The following is a 19,899-nucleotide window of genomic DNA, read 5'->3' as shown; positions in this document are numbered from 1 at the left end:
GTTGAGAATTGGTTTTTCTATATCTGTAAAGATGGCTATTGGAATTTTGATAAGGATTGTGTTGAATCTATAGATTGCTTTGGGTAGTACTGACATCTTAATAATAATTTTCCGTCTTCTTTTCCAATATGGGTACCTTTTCTTTTTCTTGTCGTATTGCTCTAGATATATTGAACACAATATTGAATAGAAGTGGTGAGAGTGGGCACACTTGTCTTGTTCTTTATTTCAAGGCAAAAGCTATCAGTCTTTCTCCATTAAGTATAATATTGGTTGTTGGCTTTTCATATATGCCCTGAATCATATTGGGGAATTTCTTTTCTATTTCAGTCTTCTTTAGGGTTTTCATCAAGAAAGGCTGTTGGATTTTATCAAATACTTTTTCTGCATCCATAGAGATGATCATGTGGTTCTTTTTGTTGTTGTTGTTCTATATATGTGGTGTATTGTGTTGATTGATTTTCTAATGTTGAACTATCCTTACATTCCTGGAGTAAATTCCACTTAGTCATGGTGTATGACTCTTTTGATATGCTGCTGGATTCTGTTCTTTAGTATTTTATTGAGGATTTTTACATCTATATTCTTAAGAGATATTGGTCTGTAGTTTTCTCGTGGTGTCTTTGGTTTGGGTGTCAGGGTTATGTTTGCTTCATCGAATGAATTAGTGTATATTTCTTCCTCCTCTATCTTTTGGAAGAGTTTAAACGATATCGTTGTCAGTTCTTCTCTAAATGTTTGGTAGAATTCCCCAATGAAGCCATCTGGTTCAGGACTTTTTTTGTTGTTATTTTTGGGAGGTTTTTGATCACTGATTCGATCTCTTCACTTTTTATTCATCTTTTGAGACTCCCTATTTCTACTTGAGTTAGTTTTTATAGGTTGTGTGCTTCTAAAAATTTGTCCATTTCATCTAGGTTATCCAGTTGGTTGCTGGACAGTTTTTCATAATATTCCGTCTTAATTCTCTTATTTCTGTTGGGCCAGTTGTAACGTCCCCTCTTTCATTTTTTATTTTGGTTATATGCATCTCTTCTTTTGTCAGTCTAGCTAAAAGTTTTTCTACTTTTATTGATCTTTTCATAAAACCAAGTTCTTATTTTATCGATTCTATTTTCAATTTTATTTATTTCTGCTGTGATCTTCGTTATTTCTTTTTTCTGGTCGTTTTAGTCTTAGTTTGCTATTCTCATTCTAGTTTCTGAAGTTGTTGAGTTAGGCTGTTGATTTGAGGTCTTTCTTCTTTCTTCATGTAAGCATTTATTGTTACAAGTTTCCCTCTGAGTACTGCCTTCAGTTCATCCCGTAAGTTTTGCTATGTTGTGCTTTTATTTTCATTTAACACTAGGAAATTTGTGATTTCTCTTTTGATTTCTTCCTTGGCCCAGTGGTGGTTTAATAGTGTGTTGTTTAATTTCCATATGTTCAGGTGTTTCCAATTTTTTTTTTCTATTCATTTCTAGCTTAACTCTGTTATGATCAGTGAGTTATTTTTTGATTGAATGATTTTCTCTTTACTATAGGTTATAGGTTATATTTTTCTTCTTCTTTGCATGCCCGATAACTTTCTGTTAGATTGCAGACATTGTAAATTTTACCATAGTGGATGCTGCATCTTTTTATGTTTTTATAAACATTTGTGAGCTTTCTTCCAGGATGTGGTTAAGTTAAAGAAACAGTTTTATCCTTTCAGGCCTTGCTTTAAACTTTGTTACATTGCACTTGAGAGGCATTTAGCCTTGGCCTTATTTTGCCTTACTGTTGAAGCAAACCCCTCCTGAGTACAGTAACATATGCACTTAGAATGAGGTTTTTCACTTTGATTGGTGGCAGTAGGAATTGTTCCTGGCCATTTGTCAGTTCGGGGATTGTTCCTTCTAAAACTTTTGCGTTTTCTTTCCCAGGCTTTAGGTAATTTCCTCTCTCCTGTGAGCCTAATTACTACTCTGCTGAAGACTGCAGGGGACTCCCGTGCAGGTCTAGGAGTCCTCTCTGAGGCTCTGTGGCACTCTGCCCTGTGAACTGTGGCTATTTTGGCCTCTCCTGATGCCCAGATCTGTCTTTTTTAACTCAGAGAGACTGCTCTGCTCTGCCTGTATTCCGCTTTTCAGTGTTGTGGCCTGGAAACTCTCTAGGCAGTAAGCTGGGACAGTAAAAATTTACTTTGTTTCCTTTTTCACAAGGGTTCCTGTTTTATGTTGCCTGATGTCTAATGTCTGAAACTCTTGTTTTTTATATTTTGCTTCCTTATTTTCTTTGGTTCAGGTGAGAGGGTAAATTTGTACCCTGTTACCCCATCTTGTCTGGATATGGAAATCTTTCATATGCCTAGAAATTCATCATATATCTGAAGTAATTAAGAAAAAATTCCTGATTACTCTAAATCAACATAACTGAATTTATTGTGTTTTTACTTAGAACTTAGGTACAAAAACCCACTGCCGTTGCGTTGCTTTAGGTACACATATTCTTAATATGTCCAGTTAACTAATTTCTAATAATGATAATAACAAAACTTTGTTGCCATTGAGTCAGTTCTGACTCATAGTGACCCTACAGGACAAAGGGTTTGCAAGGAGCGGTTGGTGGATTCAGACTTAAAACCTTTTGGTTAGCAGCTGAACTTTTAACCACTGTGCCACCAGGGCTCCGATAATGATAATAACTAACATTTATTGTGGCTGTATACTATGATAGGCACTGCTTTAAAACGGTTTGCGTGCATTTTCTTATAAAAATTATGCAGTGTCTTAGGATGATGACATGCATTTTGAAGATAAATAAACTGAGTACTGGACTTGCCCAAGGTCATGCTGTTAGAAATGTAGGGAGCCTTCCATAACACATTAGAATTAGCAGATTAGAAGTAAGAGGAGGGTGGTTGTTGTTAGTTGCCATTGAGTCAGCTGTAACTCATGGCAGCCCTGTGTACAACAGAACAAAATGTTGCTTTGTCCTGTGCCATCTTCATGATCGTTGGCATGTTTGAGTCCATATTGCGACTATTGTGTAGTGTCTTCTAACGTAGGGGTTTCATCTTCCAGCACCATATTGGGCAATATGCTCTTGTGATCCATAAGGTTTTCAGTGACTGACTTTCCAGAAGTAGATTGCTAGGCCTTTCTTCCTAGTCTGTCTTAGTTTGGAAGGTCCCCTGAAACCTGTCCACCACTGGCGATCATGCTGGTATTTTGAAATACTGGTAGCATAGCTTCCAGGATTGTAGCAGCATATGAGCTACCACAGTATGACAAACTGCCAGACGGGTGGTGGAGGGAAAGATTCTTTTAAAATAGTGATAAGTAACTGTTTATACCCATTCAGTTATTCACTTACTTATCCATTCATTGATTCATTCAGCAACTATTTATGGCTTATTTCTTGTGTGCAATGCATTGAGGCAGATAGAGTATCAAAGGCAGATGGAAGAACTTAAAAACCATGGCTCTCTGGTGTCATCTGTTGAAGAGGTAGGCAGATCTATGGGGTTAATAAGGCATTACATATAATGGGTGTTTTCTGAGAAGCCTTTAAACAGAAGGTTCATTTATCTGTAGGTGAAAGGCAAGGGGTATACCTGTTTGAGCTCTATCTAAAATGGTTAGAATTTATAAACTTTTGTTGTTTTGCTGAGAAGAGCCTCAACTCCCCTGAACTGTGTCATCTAGGTAGAGTGGTTCATTCCCTTGGTGCTTGTATTAGCCAAAAATTTTCAATATTTTAACTTTCTGGTTATAGCCACCATGATATTGCACTGTTTAAATATTGTATTTAGTTAGACTACCCTGTTTTTACGCAAATAATGCGCACCTTCTACCTTTGCTTGCCAACCACACCCTCCCCCTGCAAGGTATTTTTATAAGTACACTATGCTAATTTTTTTTTACAGCAACGTGAAAAAATTTGGCGTAGCAGTGCTTATGAAAATACCTCGTGGGGGTGGGAGGGAGCTGTTGGCAAACAAACATAGAAGGTGCACGTTATTTGCATAAAATATTTGATAATTTCATAAGCTTGGTGCAACTATTATTGTCAATTGTTTCATACTCCAGAAGTTTCTTTATTTTTACTATAAAAGTACCACTCCATCTTCTCTTTTTTCCTTCATTATGATAGGGTGCAACTTTGATAACCACTAGCATCTAGAACAGGGGTTGGCAAACTACAACCTGTCAGCCAAATCTAGCCTGCTGTATGATTTCGTAAGTAAAGCTTTATTGGAACATACTGATGCCCATTTGTTTACATATATTCTATGGCTGCTTGTGCACTGCAAAAGCCAAATTGAGTTGTTGGAACAGAGGAAAGTCTGACTTGCAGAGTCTAAAATATTTACTGTGTGGATCTTTACAGAAATAATTTTCTGACCCAAAATCTAAAAGTTATAATTCTTAGAAATTTTGTTTCCTTTGATGAAAAAGGGAAAACTAGATAAGCATTGCTGTTTTATGTTTCACATGAATGAAAGTTAAGGTGCTCCCTAGACGCTAGGATTTTTTGAGAGGCAAATTAATTTTTTTACAGTGTTTATTTTAAAATCCTATTTGATCTATTATGTTTCATAAATTTACTAAAATTTATAGTGCTTTTGTTGTATGTATATGAAAAGAAAAATTAAAAACCTAAAGATTAAAAGAAACTTAAGAGACCTATTAGTTAATCAGAATGTATAGACCTCAGTTGTATTCAGATTCAACCAAACAATTAAAAAACCAAAATAATAGGAAAAAAATTTAGGAGACAAGCAGGAAAGTGTGAATATTGGGTACTTTTTGGTTCAAGGATTTATGTTAATTTTCTTTAGATATCAATTGTGGTTATGTTTTTCAAAGATTCATTTTTTGAGATGCACACTAAAATGTATTTGAACTTATGTGGTGCCTGAGATTTGTTTCCAACTAATCTGGGTTAGGGGCATAAATGAGTGAGGCTGGCAATGTGCTAGTAATTGTTGAAGCAGGGCATTGATACATTTTATACATGATGATACTGTTGTATATGCTTGAAAAAATTTTTTAATCTAAATTTTAAAAAAGAATCAAGTTCTTACTATTTATATTTAGTTGTTATTTGTTAATTCCAAATACAGCAAGTTCTCCTTTATTTGCACTTTATGTGTCTGTAAGCTTTACATAATCAGCAGCTACTAATTCGTATCTACCCAGTTTTGTATATTTTATGATGAACAAAGAAGTGATAGATGAAATATGTAGAAATCAGTTTTTAAGTCCAATGAAGCAGCTGTCAGGATGGTCGTAAAATTATATCCTCCTGTATGTTTCTCATCCTCAATAATGTATTTTGATTACTGGGGTCCCTGAGAATCTTTGAGAGCTTTCTGAATCACTGAATTACACCATTTTTAGACTGATTTTAGAGTCATAATTCTCTGAAAAATGAGTGGCTTCCATTCATAAGATTGTTATTCACATCACTATTTTCCTGGGTAGCCCATTTTGGGCCTCTGTGCTCTGCTAGTATTCCTTACAACATTTGCAGCTCACCTTATTGAAGGTTTTAATCACCCTACCTCAGTGCTGATCTTCCTAAAGTGTTGTTGCTGTTTGTTTTATAACACTGTAGATCTACTTTAATGTAAATTAAGGGTAGGTATAACATTTTTTTTTTTTTTTTTTATGGAAAATACTGTTTTTTTAATCCAGGGAAGTTTAATCCCCAGTTCACTTTGTTTAATATCTTGCCAATATTTATTTAATGTTTGTTATGGTTCAGGCCCACAAGCATCTGTCAGTTTGTCATACTGTGGTAACTTACGTGTTTTTGTGATGCTGAAAGCTATGCCACTGGTATTTAAATACCAAGGGAGTCATCCTTGGTAGACAGGTTTCAGCTGACCTTCCATGCTAAGACAGATTAGGAAGAAGGATCTGGTGCTCTACTTCTGAAAAAAAAAAAAAAAATTAGTGAGTGAAAACCTTATGAATAGCACGGGGATGTTGTTTGATATAGCTCCAGAAGGTGAGCCCCTCAGGTTGGAAGGCATTCAAAATATGACTGGGGAAGAACTGCCTTCTCAAAGTAGAGTCGACCTTAATGACGTGGGCGGAATCAAGCTTTCAAAACTTTCATTTGCATGACTCAAAATGAGAAGAAACAGCTGCAAACATCCATTAATAATCAGAACATGGAATGTATGAAGTATGAATTTAGGAAAATTGGAGAAACCTGTTGCCATTGAGTTGATCCTGACTCATAATGATCCTATAGGACAGAGTAGAACTGCCCCATGGGGTTTCCAGGGAAAATTGGAAATTGTCAAAAATGAAATGGAAGTTATAAAGATCTATATCCTAGGCATTAGTGAGCTGAAATGGAATGGTATTGGCCTTTTTGAATTGGACAATCATATGATCTACTATGCCTGGAATGACGAAGAGGAATGGCATTGCGTTGTCAAAAAGGACATTTAAAGATCTATCCTGAAGTACAGCGCTGCCAGTGGTAGGGCAATATCCATACACCTACATGGTAGACCAGTTAATACAACTATTATTCAAATTTATGCACCAACCACTAAGGCCACAGATGAAGTAATTGAAGATTTTTACCAGTTTCTGCAGTCTGAAATTGATTGAACATGCAATAAGGATGCATCGATAATTACTGATGACTGGAATGAGAAAGTTGAAAATGAAGAAGGATCTGTAGTTGGAAGATACGGCCTTGGTGATAGAAATGACACTGGAGATCACATGATAGAATTTTGCAAGACCAATGACATCTTCATTGCAAATACCTTTTTATCAACAATATAAACAGTGACTATATACATGGGCCTCACCATATGGAATACAGAGAAATGAAATCGACTACACCTATAGAAAGAGACAATGGAAAAGCTCAATATCATTAGTCAGAACAAGGCCAGGGGCCAACTGTGGAACAGAGACCATCAATTGGTCTTATGCAAGTTCAAGTTGAAGTTGAAGAAAATCAGAACAAGTCCACCGGAGCCAAAGTACTACCTTGGACTTACATATCCCATCGGAGTTTAGAGACCATCTAAAGAATAGATTGAGTGCATTGAATGCTAATGACCGAAGACCAGAGGAGTTGTGGAATAACATCAAGAACATCGTACATGAAGAAAGCAAGAGGTCATTGAAAAGACAGGAAAGAAAGAAAAGACCAAGATGGATGTCAGAGAGACTCTGAAACTTGCTCTCAGACATCAAGCAGCTAAAGTGAAAGGAAGAAATGAAGAAGCAGAAGAGCTGAACAGAAGACTTAAAAGGGCAGCTTGAGAAGACAAAGTGAAGGATTATAATGACATGTGCAAAGACCTTGAGATAGAAAACCAAAAGGGAAGAACATGCTTGGCATTTCTCAAGCTGAAAGAACTGAAGAAAAAAATTCAAGCCTCAAGTTGCAATAGTGAGAGATTCTATGGGCAAAATACTGAACGACGCAGGAAACATCAAAAGAAGACGGAAGGAATACACAAAGTCACTGTAACAAAAAGAATTGGCTGACATTCAGTCATTTCAGGAAGTAGCATATGATCAAGAACCCATGCTATTGAAGGAAGAAGGCCAGGCTGCACTGAAAACATTGGTGAAAAACAGGGCTCCAGGAATTAACTGAATACCAACTGAGATGTTTCAACAAACGGATGCATTGTTAGAAGCGCTCACTCATCTATGCCAAGAAATTTAGAAGGCAGCCACGTGGCCAACCAACTGAAAGAGATCCATACTTATGCCTATTCCCTAGAAAGGTGAGCCATCGGAATGTGGAAATAATCGAACAATATCATTAATATCAAACACAAGTAAAATTTTTCTGAAGACCATTCAAAAGCGGTTACAGCAGTACCTCGTCATGGAACTGCCAAAAATACAAGCTGGATTCAGAAGAGGACATGGAAAGAGGGATATCATTGCTGTTGTCAGATGGATCCTGGCTGAAAACAGAGAACACCAGAAAGATGTGTACCTGTGTTGTATTGACTGTGCAAATGTATTCGAGTGTATAAATCATAACAAATTGTGGATAACACTGTGAAGAATGGAAATTCCAGAGCACTTAATTGTGCTCGTGAGGAACCTGTACATAGACCAAGAGGCAGTCATTAGAACAGAATAAGGGTATACTGTGGTGTGATTTAAGGTCAGAAAAGATGTGTGTCAGGGTTGTATCCTTTTACCATACTTATTCAAGTCTGTATGCTGAGCAAATAATCCAAGAAACTGAACTATATGAAGAAGAACAGGGCATTAGGATTGGAGGAAGATTCATTAACAGCCTGCATTTTGCAGATGACACAACCTTGCTTGTTGAAAGTAAGAGGACTTGAAGCATTTACTGATGAAGATCAAAGACTACAGCCTTCAAAAAAAAAAAAAATACAGCCTTCAGTATGGATTAAACCTCAACATAACACAAAAATCCTCACAGCTGAATCAATGAGCAACATCATGATAAACAGAGAAAAGATTGAAGTTGTCAAGGATTTCATTTTACTTGGGTCCATAATCAATGCCCATGGAAGCGGCAGTCAAGAAATCAAAGGACGCATTGGATTGGGTTAATCTGCTGCAAAGACCTCTTTAAAGTGTTAAAAACAAAGATGTCACTTTAAGGACTAAAGTGTGTTTGACCCAAACCGTGGCATTTTCAGTCACCTCATATATACGTGAAAGCTGGACAGCGCATAAGGAAGATTGAAGAAGAATTGATACATACGAATTGTGGTGTTGTTGAAGAATATTGAATATACCATGGACTACCAAAAGAATGAGCAAATCTGCCTCAAAAGAAGTACATCTAGAATACTCCTCTCGCAAGGATAGCGAAACTTTATCTCACATCCTTTGGACATGTTATCAGGAGGGATCAGTCCCTGGAGGAGAAGGACATCATGCTTGGTAAAGTAGAGGGTCAGCAGAAAAGAGGAAGATCCTCAATGAGATGGGTTGACACATGGATACAACAATGGGCATAACAATGATTATGAGAATGGTGCCTGACCAAGCAGTGTTTTGTTCTGTTGGTGACTCATGGGCACCTAACAACAACAACATGCTTCAGGCACTATTCTAAATGCTTGTGATATAACAATAAAAAAAACCAAGATTGCAGCCCTCACGAAGCTTTCAGTTTATTTGAGGGAGGCAGAAGTAAACAGATATAACCAGTAAATTATATAGTGTATTCGATGGTAAAAAAATGAAAAAAGAGCAGAATAAGGAGGATTGAGAATATTGGGAGTAGAAGTGCAGTGTGTCTAGGTGCTGTGTTAAATAGACCACATTAAGGAGGGATGTTTGAACAGATGAGGAAATTAGCCATTTGAGAAACAGAGCTTCCAGGCAGAGGGAACAGTCAGGATGAAGTCATGTTTGTGATGCCCGCTTGACATTTTTGTGGTACTGCAGGAGGCTGGCAGTTCAAATCCTCCAGGCGCTCCTTGGAAACTCTACTGGGCAGTTCTTCTCTGTCCTATAGGGTTGCTATGAGTCGGAATCGACTCGACGGCAGTGGTGGGTTACAGGAGGTTGGGGTAGAATGTGCAAGGGCCAGAGGAATAAGAGATATGATGGGGAAGGGGGCGGATAGGATCATGTCATGTGGAGGCATGTAGATTTTCGTGAAGACTAGTTTTTACACTAGCATCCGCACAAGAAGTTTCCCAGGGCTTGAGATAGGGATTATCGTTTTTTGACTTGTGTTTTACAAGGATCTCAGTGGCTGGTGTGTAGAGGCTAGATGGGGGAGAGGGCAAGGCAAGGCAAGCAAAGAAGTGATGAAACCAGTTAGAGGCCATTGGAACAATCCTGGTGACAGATGATTGTGGCTCATACCAAGGGGGTAGTAGTGGTGAGAAGTGGTCAGATTCATGATATACTTTTAAGTTAGAGTCAGTGGAATTTCCTAATGGATTGGGGTGAACCTACTCTAAAAGCTTTTGAATTGGTATTGCATTTAATTTTTTTGACATGTTAGTATAGTTTTGGCAAAAGCTTGCATAGATTTAAAATTATTTCAAAATCAGTTATAACATTTCGTGTGATGATGGACTACTGTAAGCTTAATTTTTTATAGTCAGGAAAGGTCATATCTTCAATAGACTTATCCATAAGATGGCATCCAAATATTCACCTTCCTGTGACTATTTTAAAATGCCTGAACTATTTGAAAACATGCATAGGTGACAATAGCAAATTGATTTTACTAAGTATCAAGTCTATATATTAAGAAATGAAAAAACTAGGAACATTTTTAAAACACCAGATTCCAGATACGGGGATTGAACCCAAAATGCCCAATGGGGGTGCTGAAAATACTAGATTCAGCTCCAAATTCTGTCTTGACCATTTAATTTAGGTCATCTCTTTTACATCTTCACATGAAGAGAAGTTATTATATCAAATTCTTTTTCTAGAAGGAGAAAGTGCCAAAATCAAAACCCAAGTTTCTACTTCAATTACTCTTCCATTTGAACTGTATGTGGCACTTTAGTTCCTTTGCAGTGGTCGTCATCTGGCACAAGAATAGGAGAAACGGTTTTGTACTCTCAGAGCCCTGTAGAATTTTTCAAAAATAGAGGTTTGAACAGTTGAAGTTGTTCATTCTCCTTGGCCCTTCTTTGAATATGTCCCTGCCTCCATCTTTGTATATATTGGAAAACAGATATTAGTTGTAACCGTTCAGTTGCTCTTTGGAATCATTTGTATATGTTTCTACGTGTCTACTTAGGTTTTATTTTGCCATTCTATCACTGGTTGTTTTAATAATGGTCAGATCTTAAGACTTTGGAAACCCTGGTGGCGTAGTGCTTAGGTGCTACGGCTGCTAACCAAAGGGTCGGCAGTTTGAATCCGCCGGGCGCTCCTTGGAAACTCTATGAGGCAGTTCTAGTCTGTCCTATACCGTCCCTGTGGGTCGGAATTGACTCGACAGCACCGGGTTTGGTTTTGGTTTTCTTAAGACTTCAATATGTGTTACTTTGAGTTTTTCGTATTGGAATGACTAGAAGAACAGAAATAGAAATTAAGAGTGGGAAACTAACAAGTAGGTGCAAATTCAAGGAAGTCATTACTAGTGGGCTAAAATCTTTAAGACGTTGACTATGGAAGTAGATGAAGTGATTGACTATTACGGCCGCGGCTTGTTCCATCACTACTTGCTTAGTCAAATTACATAGGGAGTGGGGTAGTTAATTATCTTGCATGCTATTTGAAATCCTTGAAAATAAGTCTTTTGCGATTAGCTAACTGTACCCATTTATTCACTTTGTTATATTAAAACTTGCAGTTTAGAGTTTAAAAAATTACTTGGGAGATATACACAGTAGAAATAAATCTGATGGTTATGTATATATTTTTGTTGCATCAAAACCTAGAACTGTAAGCATTTTTTATTGCGTTTGGGCAAATACATTAGGCCATCTACTAGTTTAATTTTTTTATCAATGTCCCTGCTCATGTTGGGTGAATCCAGGTGTGATACCAGGCAAGATACCAGATCTGAAGATATTTGCTTAACTTTAGACTCTTAACCCGATTAAGTAGGTCCTGTTGTGACATGACTTGAATACTGTGTTGGTCCAGGATAAATCTTAATATTTTTCACTTGTAAGCCAACTGTTTTTATTTCTTCTTGAGTTTTGTCAATTTTTATTTATTAGTTATTGCAGATGATATTGTAACATTTCCACTGGTAAAATTTTCAATTGTAATATTTCTAATTTGGAAAAAAAATTAATAGAATTTTTGGGCATGTAATCATTTTGTTATCTTGAGCTAAATCTAGATTTATGTTTACGTGCAAGACTTTTCAGTCGTCTTAACATATTACTTATATATGTAGAAGATGACAGTATGACTTTTTAAAAGAACATATTTTCTGTTGTTAGCTTTTTAGTTGGAGAAGGAGCCTACAGATGGGCTGTAGATCATGGAATACCCTCTTGCCCTCCTAACATCATGACTACAAGTGAGTAAAAACTTCAAAAAAAAATTAAACTGTGTGAGTATATATACCTGAAAGTGTTACATTGCTTCTGTTATGATCTAAGTTGTACAGAAGTTTAAGGAAGAAAGTATATATGTTGAAATGTGTACAGTTAAAAGATACATGAAAAGCTATTTGATTTTAGCTACCTTTATTGCTTTCTTGCCTCCATTGCTTTCTCATGTTTTTATAAAAGCGTTACAAAGAATTCCCTTTTAGGTTATTTAAAATAATTCCTGGTAGAACCATAACACGACTTCTCAAAGAGAGAGAGGAAACAGGTTAATATTTAACTCCTCACGGTGAGGAAAGGCTTTTCAAAGTCCAAGTGTAAAGGAAGAAAAAGCAAAGGTATGACTACAAAAGAGTTAAAACTGAGAAACAGCTGTCACAATATGACCAAGGCAAATCTATCCTTAATCTGTGAAGAGGTTCAACAAATTAAAAAAAAAAAAAAAAAGATACAAGTAATGCCTTAATAGAAAAATGTGCAAAAATCATAAAATCATAAATGGAGCATATAACATAACTAATAGAGAATTTTAAGCTAAAACGAGAACATGTTAAATTTTTGCTTTCTCAATTTGTAAAAGAGCTAAAATATTATACTACTGCTGTTAAGTATATGGTGAAAGGGCATAATACATTGAAGGCACAAAAGTAAGTTGACAGTCATCAAAAATTTTTGTAGATGGGTGCTCAGTGAACATTATTAAGAATATAAACAGTTTTGAAAAAAAAAAAAAGCCAGTATGTCCAGCATAGAAGTGGGTGAATAAATTATTGTATATTCTTTCAATGCAACTTTTTACGTCGACTAGAACTTCTTATGAAGACTAATGCCTGTTAATGATTATATCTAATAATGATTTTGAAAAAAGTAAAAAAAAGCATGTGTGTATATTAAATATATATTTAAAAATATAGTTATATATTTATGCATAAAAGATAAGTATTTATTAAAAACATGGTTTTTAAATTAAGTTTTTATTTTATTGCTGTCAAAGTAGTCTATGAATATAATTTAAATAGTCAAATGAAAAAATGGAGAATCATTGATTTCCAGGAAATCAAGTTGTATGAGAAAAGAAATGATTACATTTTATAACAAGTATAATATGGCACAGCTCTTAATAATAATAATATATTCAAAATAATGTAAACAGTGAATACTAATGTAACTGAAAGTTATACTGTAGGATGGTTAGAGGGAAGAGAAATCTGTGTTTGGCAGGGAAGAATGGAGTATGACAGTACTAAGTTTTCAAAGTCCGCATCACTAATTATGCCTTACAGCCTTTGTGGACCTTATTTTAGAGTTCTGCCAGTTTTTTTTTTTCTTGGAGACATGCCACCTGGAACCTTGTGTCCTCGTCCAGCCTAGAGTGAGTACTCACTAGGCCTGCTGCATAGCTGTCATCCCTGGACTTTACGTCACCATCATCTTGGAATTTCCTTTGCCTCTCTCCTGTGTTTGGAGCCTCATGTGCTCTTCATTCTAGCTGTATGGTACACGTGAAGCTACAAATCAAAAACTCTTAGGCTTTTGAAGAAAATGGTCTCTTATCTTCTGGTTACCAGTCTTAACTTTTATGCAATTCATTTTCATTTTGCTTCCCAGTTCTTTGTGGTGTATTTTTTTTCTCTGGAAGAACTTTTTTTTTTTTTTTTAAATAGTATTTTATTGAGTTGTTGGTGAAAGTTTAAACAGCAAGTTAGGTTTCCATTTGACAATTTCCACACAGATTGTTCAGTGGCATTAGTTACATTTATCTCAGTGTGTCAACATTCTCTTCAAGTGTGTTCAGTTTGTTCCCTTTTGGATGCCCTTTATTTCTTTTTCTTGCCTTATTGCTCTAGCTAGGACTTCTAGCACGATGTTAAGTAGGAGTAATGATAAAGGGCATCCTTGTCTTGTGCCTGTTGTCAAGGGGAATGTTTTCAGCTTCTCTCCATTAAGAATGATGTTGGCCATTGGTTTTGCATACATGCCCTTCATTATGACGAGAAATTTCCCTTCTGTACCTATTTTGAAAGTTTTTATCAGGAACGGGTGTTGGACTTTGTCTAATGCCTTTTCTGTGTCGATTGAGATGTCATTCTTCTCTTTCCTTTTATTTGTGTGGTGCATTACGTTGATTGACTTTCTGATGTTGAACCGTCTTTGCATAAAAAAAAATTTTTTTTTTTATCTTTGCATACCTGGTATGAATCCTACTTGGTTGTGGTGTATTATTTTTTTGATATGATGCTGAATTCTGTTGGCTAGAATTTTGTTGAGAATTTGTGCATCTATGTTCAAGAAGGATATTGGTCTGTAATTTTCTTTTTTTGTGGTGTCTTTGACAGGTTTTGGTATCAGGGTTATGCTAGGTTCATAGAATGAATTCGGAAGTATTTCTTCCTTTTCTATGTTCTGAAGTAGTTTGGGTAGTACTGGTGTAATCTCTTCTCTGAAGGTTTGGTAGAATTCTCCAGTGAAGGCATTTGGGCCAGGGCTTTTTTTGTTGTTGTTTTTGGAAGTTTTTTTTTTTTTTTACCTTTCAATCTCTTGTTTCTGGTCTGTTGAGATTTTCAACAGCATTTTGTGTTAGTTTTGGGATGTACTGTGTTTCTAGAAATTTGTCCATTTCTTCTAGGTTTTCAAATTTATTGGAGTATAGTTTTTCATAATACTCTGTTATGACCCTTTTTATTTCAGTTGGGCCTGTTGTAGTGTCCCCCATTTCATTTCTTATTTGGGTTATTTTCATTCTCTCCTGTTTTTATTTTGTCGGTTTGGCCAGTGGTTTGTCGATTTTGTTGATCCTTTCAAAGAATCAACTTTTGGTTTGTTGATTTGTTCTATTGTTTTTCTGTTCTCTAGTTCATTTACTTTTGGTCTGATCTTTATTATTTCCTTCCTCCTGGCAGCTGTGGGCTTTTTTTTTTTTTTTTGCTGTTTTCTTTCTATTTGAATTATGTAGCCAATGTTTTGATCTTGTCCCTTCTTTTTTGATGTGTGCATCAACTGCTATAAATTGACCTCTGAGGACTGCCTTTGCTGTGTCCCAAAGGTTTTGGCATGATGTGTTTTGATCCTTGTTTGATTCTAGGAATTATTTGAGTCCATGTTTGATTTCTTCTAAAACCCAGTGGTTTTTAAGGAGGGTGTTATTTAGTTTCCACGTAACTGATTTTTTTCTGTGCTCTTCCTGTTCTTTGTTTCTACCTTGATGGCATTGTGATCAGCAAAGATACTTTGTATCATCTCAGTGTTTTCGATTTTGTTGAGTGTTGCTCTGTCGCCTAAAATGTGGTCTATTTTGGAGAAAGTTCCATGTGCACTGGAAAAGAATGTGTACTTTGCAGCTGTTAGGTGGAGTGTTTTATATATGTCTATGAGGTGAGGTTGGCTGATTGTGCCCTTTAGCTCTTCTGCATCTTTGTTGAGTTTCTTTCTAGGTGTTCTGTCCTTTATCGAGAGTGTTGTGTTGAAGTCTCCTACTATTATTATGGAACTGTTAATTTCTCTTTTCAGTGCTGTTAAGAGTTTCTTTTATGTATTTTAGAGCCCTGTCATTGGGAGGATAGATGTTTATCATGGTTATGTCTTCATGATGGATTGTCCCTTTAATCATAATATAGTGCCCTTCTCTGCCTTTTATGGTGGATTCTGTTTTAAAGTCTGTTTTATCTTGCTATTGCCTTGCCTGTTTTTTTTTTTTTTTTTTGGTAGCTGTTTGCTTGATATATTTTTTTCCATCTTTTGACTGTTACTAAAATTGTATCTTTGTTTCTAAGGTGTATCTGTTGTAGACAGCATATTGATGGATCTTTTTTTTTTTTTTTTTTATCCATTCTGTCTCTATCTCTTTAAGGGTGCATTTAGGCCATGTACATTTAATGTAATTATTGATAGGTATGAGTTTATTGCTGTCATTTGTAGTGCTTTTTTCTTGTGGTGCTGATGTTTTTTTTTGTTCCTTTTACTCTCCTGTGCTGAATTCTTTTTGTTTGTGGATTTTTTTTCATTTCATTTCTTTTGTTTTTGTAGATTTTGTTTTTACTGAGGCTTTATGTTTTTCTTCTTTATTTTGATGACTAGGTTTGTTAACTTTCTTTGTAGTTACCTTGAAATTTACCCTATCTTCCTGGGTTTGAACCAGTCTGTTATTACTTGGTATCGCCCTTCCTCTCCATTAGAAAGTTCTATACCTGTACCGTTTATTCTCTCTTTTATTGTTCTGGTATTGTTGTCATTTACAGATTAACCTCTCTATTCCCTCTCATAATTATTTTGGTTTTGGATAGTCCTTGAAGGTTCATTTCCTAGGTTGGTATCTGGCTGGTACAATCTTGCATCCTAGATTCAGGCTGTGGTCTGATGTTTATTCTCAGACCAAAAGACTAATAATTCTTGAAGTTTGGTTTGGTTTTTACATATTCTCTTAATTTCTCTTTATCTGGAAATGTCCTAATTTTACCATCAAATCTGAATAATCAGAGCTTAATCTTACTGTTTCTCCTCTGTATGTGACTTTTCATTTTTCTCGAGTTGCTCTCAGAATTTCTTTGTTTTTGGTTTTAGTGAGTGTGATTATGATATGCCTTGGTGTTTTTCTTTTGGGGTCTGTCCTATATGGGGTTTGTTGAGGTTCTTGGATGGTCGGCTTTTCATCTTTCATGATATTAGGGAAGTTTCCTGTCAGCAGTTCTTTAGTGATCCTCTCTGTGTTTTCCATTTTCTCCCCCTGTTCTGGAATTTCAATCACTTGCAAATTTTTGCTTTTGATTTTATCCCACATAATTCTCAGGGTTTCTTCATTTTTCTTCATTCTTTTTTCTGATTTTTCCTCAGAGTTGTATACAGGTGCTCTTCTTTAATTTCACTGATCCTGTCTTCTATCATTTCAAACCTGCTCCTCAGCCCTTCTGTGACACTGTTCATTTCTGAAATCTTGTTTATCTTTTGGATTTCTAATTGTTGTTTTTGTGTGTGTGTGTGTGTGATTTCTAGTTGTGAATTTATTTGGCATTTTGTTCCTATTATTTTTTTCCTTAATTCTTGCATCTTTTTGTATTTTCTGTGAATTTGTCTTAGTCTTTCCTCATTTTTGCCTGCTTTTTGCTTCAACTGTTGGACAGCTCTGAATATTAAAGATTTGAATTCCCTATCAGGTGGTTCTAGTGTCTTTTTTCTATTGGAAAGTCTTCTTTTTTGGGGGGACACGAACTGGAACTATCCTGTCCTGTTCAGTGGTTATTTTCTTCATTTATTGATTGTAGATTTGTTTGTTTTGTACTGCTTTTTTATCTTATTTGCTTATGTCTGAGCAGGCGGGCTGTGCGTTCTTCGTTGTTTGCTTGTCTGTGGGCACGATACTTTTCACCTCATGTGCAGTGGGCAGAGCCAGTTGCTTAGCTATGGTGCAGCAGGGCAAGACCAACTGAAGGGGAGAGGCTGGGATGGGTTTTGTCACGTACTAGAGCCAACAGGGTGGGCTGGGAATCATTTTGCAGGGCAGATTCCAGTATGCCATGCTTGTGCTCCTCGGGGGTGTGGTGTTCAGTGCACGGTGCAGGTAGGCAGGAAGGAGGAAGGAGGTTGTGATGTGTGGCGCTATGGTGGGTATGGAAAAGAGGAGAGAGAGTAGAGAGAAACAGGAGCCAAAGACAAACAAAAAAAAAGAGTGCCAAGAGAGTTTGCTGTTGGAATGGAGAGACGAGAAACTGAGAAATGGAGAATAACAAAAGGAAACAAAAAATAAAGAAAAAGGGGGAAAAATAAATAAATAAATAAATATTAGGAAAAGAAAACCCTCCAGGAATTCCGCCAGTGCAGCTGCGAAGACCGGGAAGTGGCTCCCAGGCCGTGGTGTACAGCCTGGCTAGAAGGGTTAGAGATGTCACCCAGAGCTAGGTATTCAGCAGACAGGAAAAGAATGTAAGTAGAGAGAGATAAGAAACCGAGAAATGAAAAAAGACAAAAAGGAAAAAAAACAAAGAAAAAAAAAGGGAAAAAGAAATGCCCCTAGGGATCTCACCAGCACAGCTGTACAGACCAGGGCAGTGGCTCCCAAACTGCATGGTACAGTCCAGCTAGAAGGGGCTCCAAAGCCTGGAAAAGAAAAAGAAAACAGACAAAACAAAACAGCCCAAATAAAAAAATGCTTTCTGGATCCCACCAGCATGGCAGCGTGGGCCAGGGAAGCAGTTCCCCAGTTGAGCAGGGCTTCACAGCCTTTCAAGAAGAAGTAAAGGTGGCACACAGAGCCACCTCTGGTTCAATAGAAAGGAGGGCGAGGTGGTGAGAGGCATGGAAGAAACCAAAAGAAGTGGAGAAAAGCAACATCAGCAAGAAACAAATGGCGCTCAGGAAGCCGGCCAGGATGGGCAGGGTGAATTCATGTGGCATAGGGCCGAAGCCTGTGCCTTCCAGCCAAGAGACTACAGCCAGCGGGAAGCAGAGGAGGCCGAGTGGGGGCGGGGGGAAGGGTAAGTGGTGGGAAAACGTGTATCTCTGGTTACCGGGTGCTCCGTCTCCTGCTGGGAACTCTGTGAATCTGCTTTTCTGTACTCCTGTCCGGTGATCTCTGACCGGAGTCCGAGATGGTGAATCCATGCTGTATTCGCTGATAGGGGACCTCCGCATATATCTCTCCTCACTTTCTGTTCTCTGTCAGTTTCTTATTCCATTTGGTGCTTGGTTGAGTTCTTTATCTCTTCATTTGATGCTTAGGGTTCCAGGATTGATGTTTTTCTCTGTTTTACTTAGTTTTTTGGGTCTTTTGCTGTGGAGGGGTGGCGAGGTGCTTTTGTCTATAGAGCTGTGTTGGCTCTGCCTCCTTAACTTGTTTGTGTTCTGCACTTTTGGATATTTTCTTATGGGTAGAGATGCATAGTTGTGTCTTAGGTGTCCGCTTGCAAGTTTTTAAGATCGCAGATGCTGCTCTTTGCTAGGATGCAGATCATGATTTTTGTGCACTATGTTCGGCCAGTTGGCTGAGTTGTCCCTGGAAGAAAATTCTTATTGCCCATGTTTTGATTATCACAATTTGAAGCACCGTGGCTGGAATGGGTACTTTTTCATTTATTGTCCTGTCTGTTCATTGGGCACTTTCAATCTGGAATTTCTTGTGCTTCAGTTTTTGAGCAATTAAAAAAAAAAGTTATGTAATAATTTTTTTCCCTGTGTTTTCTCTATCCTATTTTTCTAATTTCTATTAGCTAGGTATAGGACCTTTTGCTCTGATCTAATATATGTTTTTATAAAATATAATGTTTTCTCCTTTTTCCTCTTTATTTTGCGTTACTTTCTGGGAAATTTCCTTATTTTTACGTCCCAAACTCTTTACTTTGCTGAATTTTTAATTTGTGTTGTCATATTTTTAATTTATAGAGCTTAATCTCTGATCAGTATGTTTTTTTATGGTGTCCTATTCTTGTTTCATGAGTGGAATATTTTTACTTACCTCTTTTAGGATATTATGGTTTAAAAATTTGTTCTTACCTACTTTTTCTGCTTCCTTCTTTTCTTTTTTTCTGTTTGTTTTGGACCCTAATGCCCTGGTGGTGGAGTGGTTAAGAAGAGCTTGGCTGCTAACCAAAAGTTTGGTAGCTCAAATCCACCAGCTGCTCCATGGAAACCCATATGGGATAGTTCTACTCTGTTTATAGGATAATTATGAGTCAGAATTCACTCTATGGCAGTGAATTTTTATTTGTTAGCATATTTCCTCAACTATCTTGTGGCCCTCTGCTGTTTTTGTATTTATGAAAAAGTAAGTGGAATTTAAAAAACAATTGTAAGCTTTTTGTGGGAGGGCAGATCTGGTTGGCTTCATGGTGGGCGGTGAGATCAGATTTTTTTTTGTTGGGGAAACACCCAGGCATTCTCCAACAAAACCAAATGTCTGTAGGTTTTCTGAGAGAGAAATCTCA

The 19,899-nt window shown here is 36.8% G+C and overlaps 1 protein-coding gene across 14 annotated transcripts in view; it reads left to right on the top strand.

Moving 5' to 3' along the window:
• The window catches only part of TASP1 (taspase 1), a 353,923-nt gene that overhangs the window by 93,131 nt on the left and 240,893 nt on the right, over nucleotides 1–19,899 (top strand). For all 14 annotated transcript variants that reach the window (XR_007515372.1, XR_007515370.1, XR_007515371.1 and 11 more), the window contains one exon: nucleotides 11,879–11,958. Coding sequence is in view for 11 of the 14 variants with exons in the window: in XM_049868965.1 (XP_049724922.1) it covers nucleotides 11,879–11,958 (80 nt within the window). In the remaining 3 variants the exon portion in view is untranslated. The remainder of the gene's footprint in view (nucleotides 1–11,878; nucleotides 11,959–19,899) is intronic.

The sequence above is a fragment of the Elephas maximus genome, chromosome 25, assembly GCF_024166365.1.
Source record: "Elephas maximus indicus isolate mEleMax1 chromosome 25, mEleMax1 primary haplotype, whole genome shotgun sequence".
Lineage (NCBI taxonomy): Eukaryota > Metazoa > Chordata > Mammalia > Proboscidea > Elephantidae > Elephas > Elephas maximus.
Note: the sequence above shows the minus strand (reverse complement) of the source record. Positions and strands in the feature narration are given on the sequence as shown.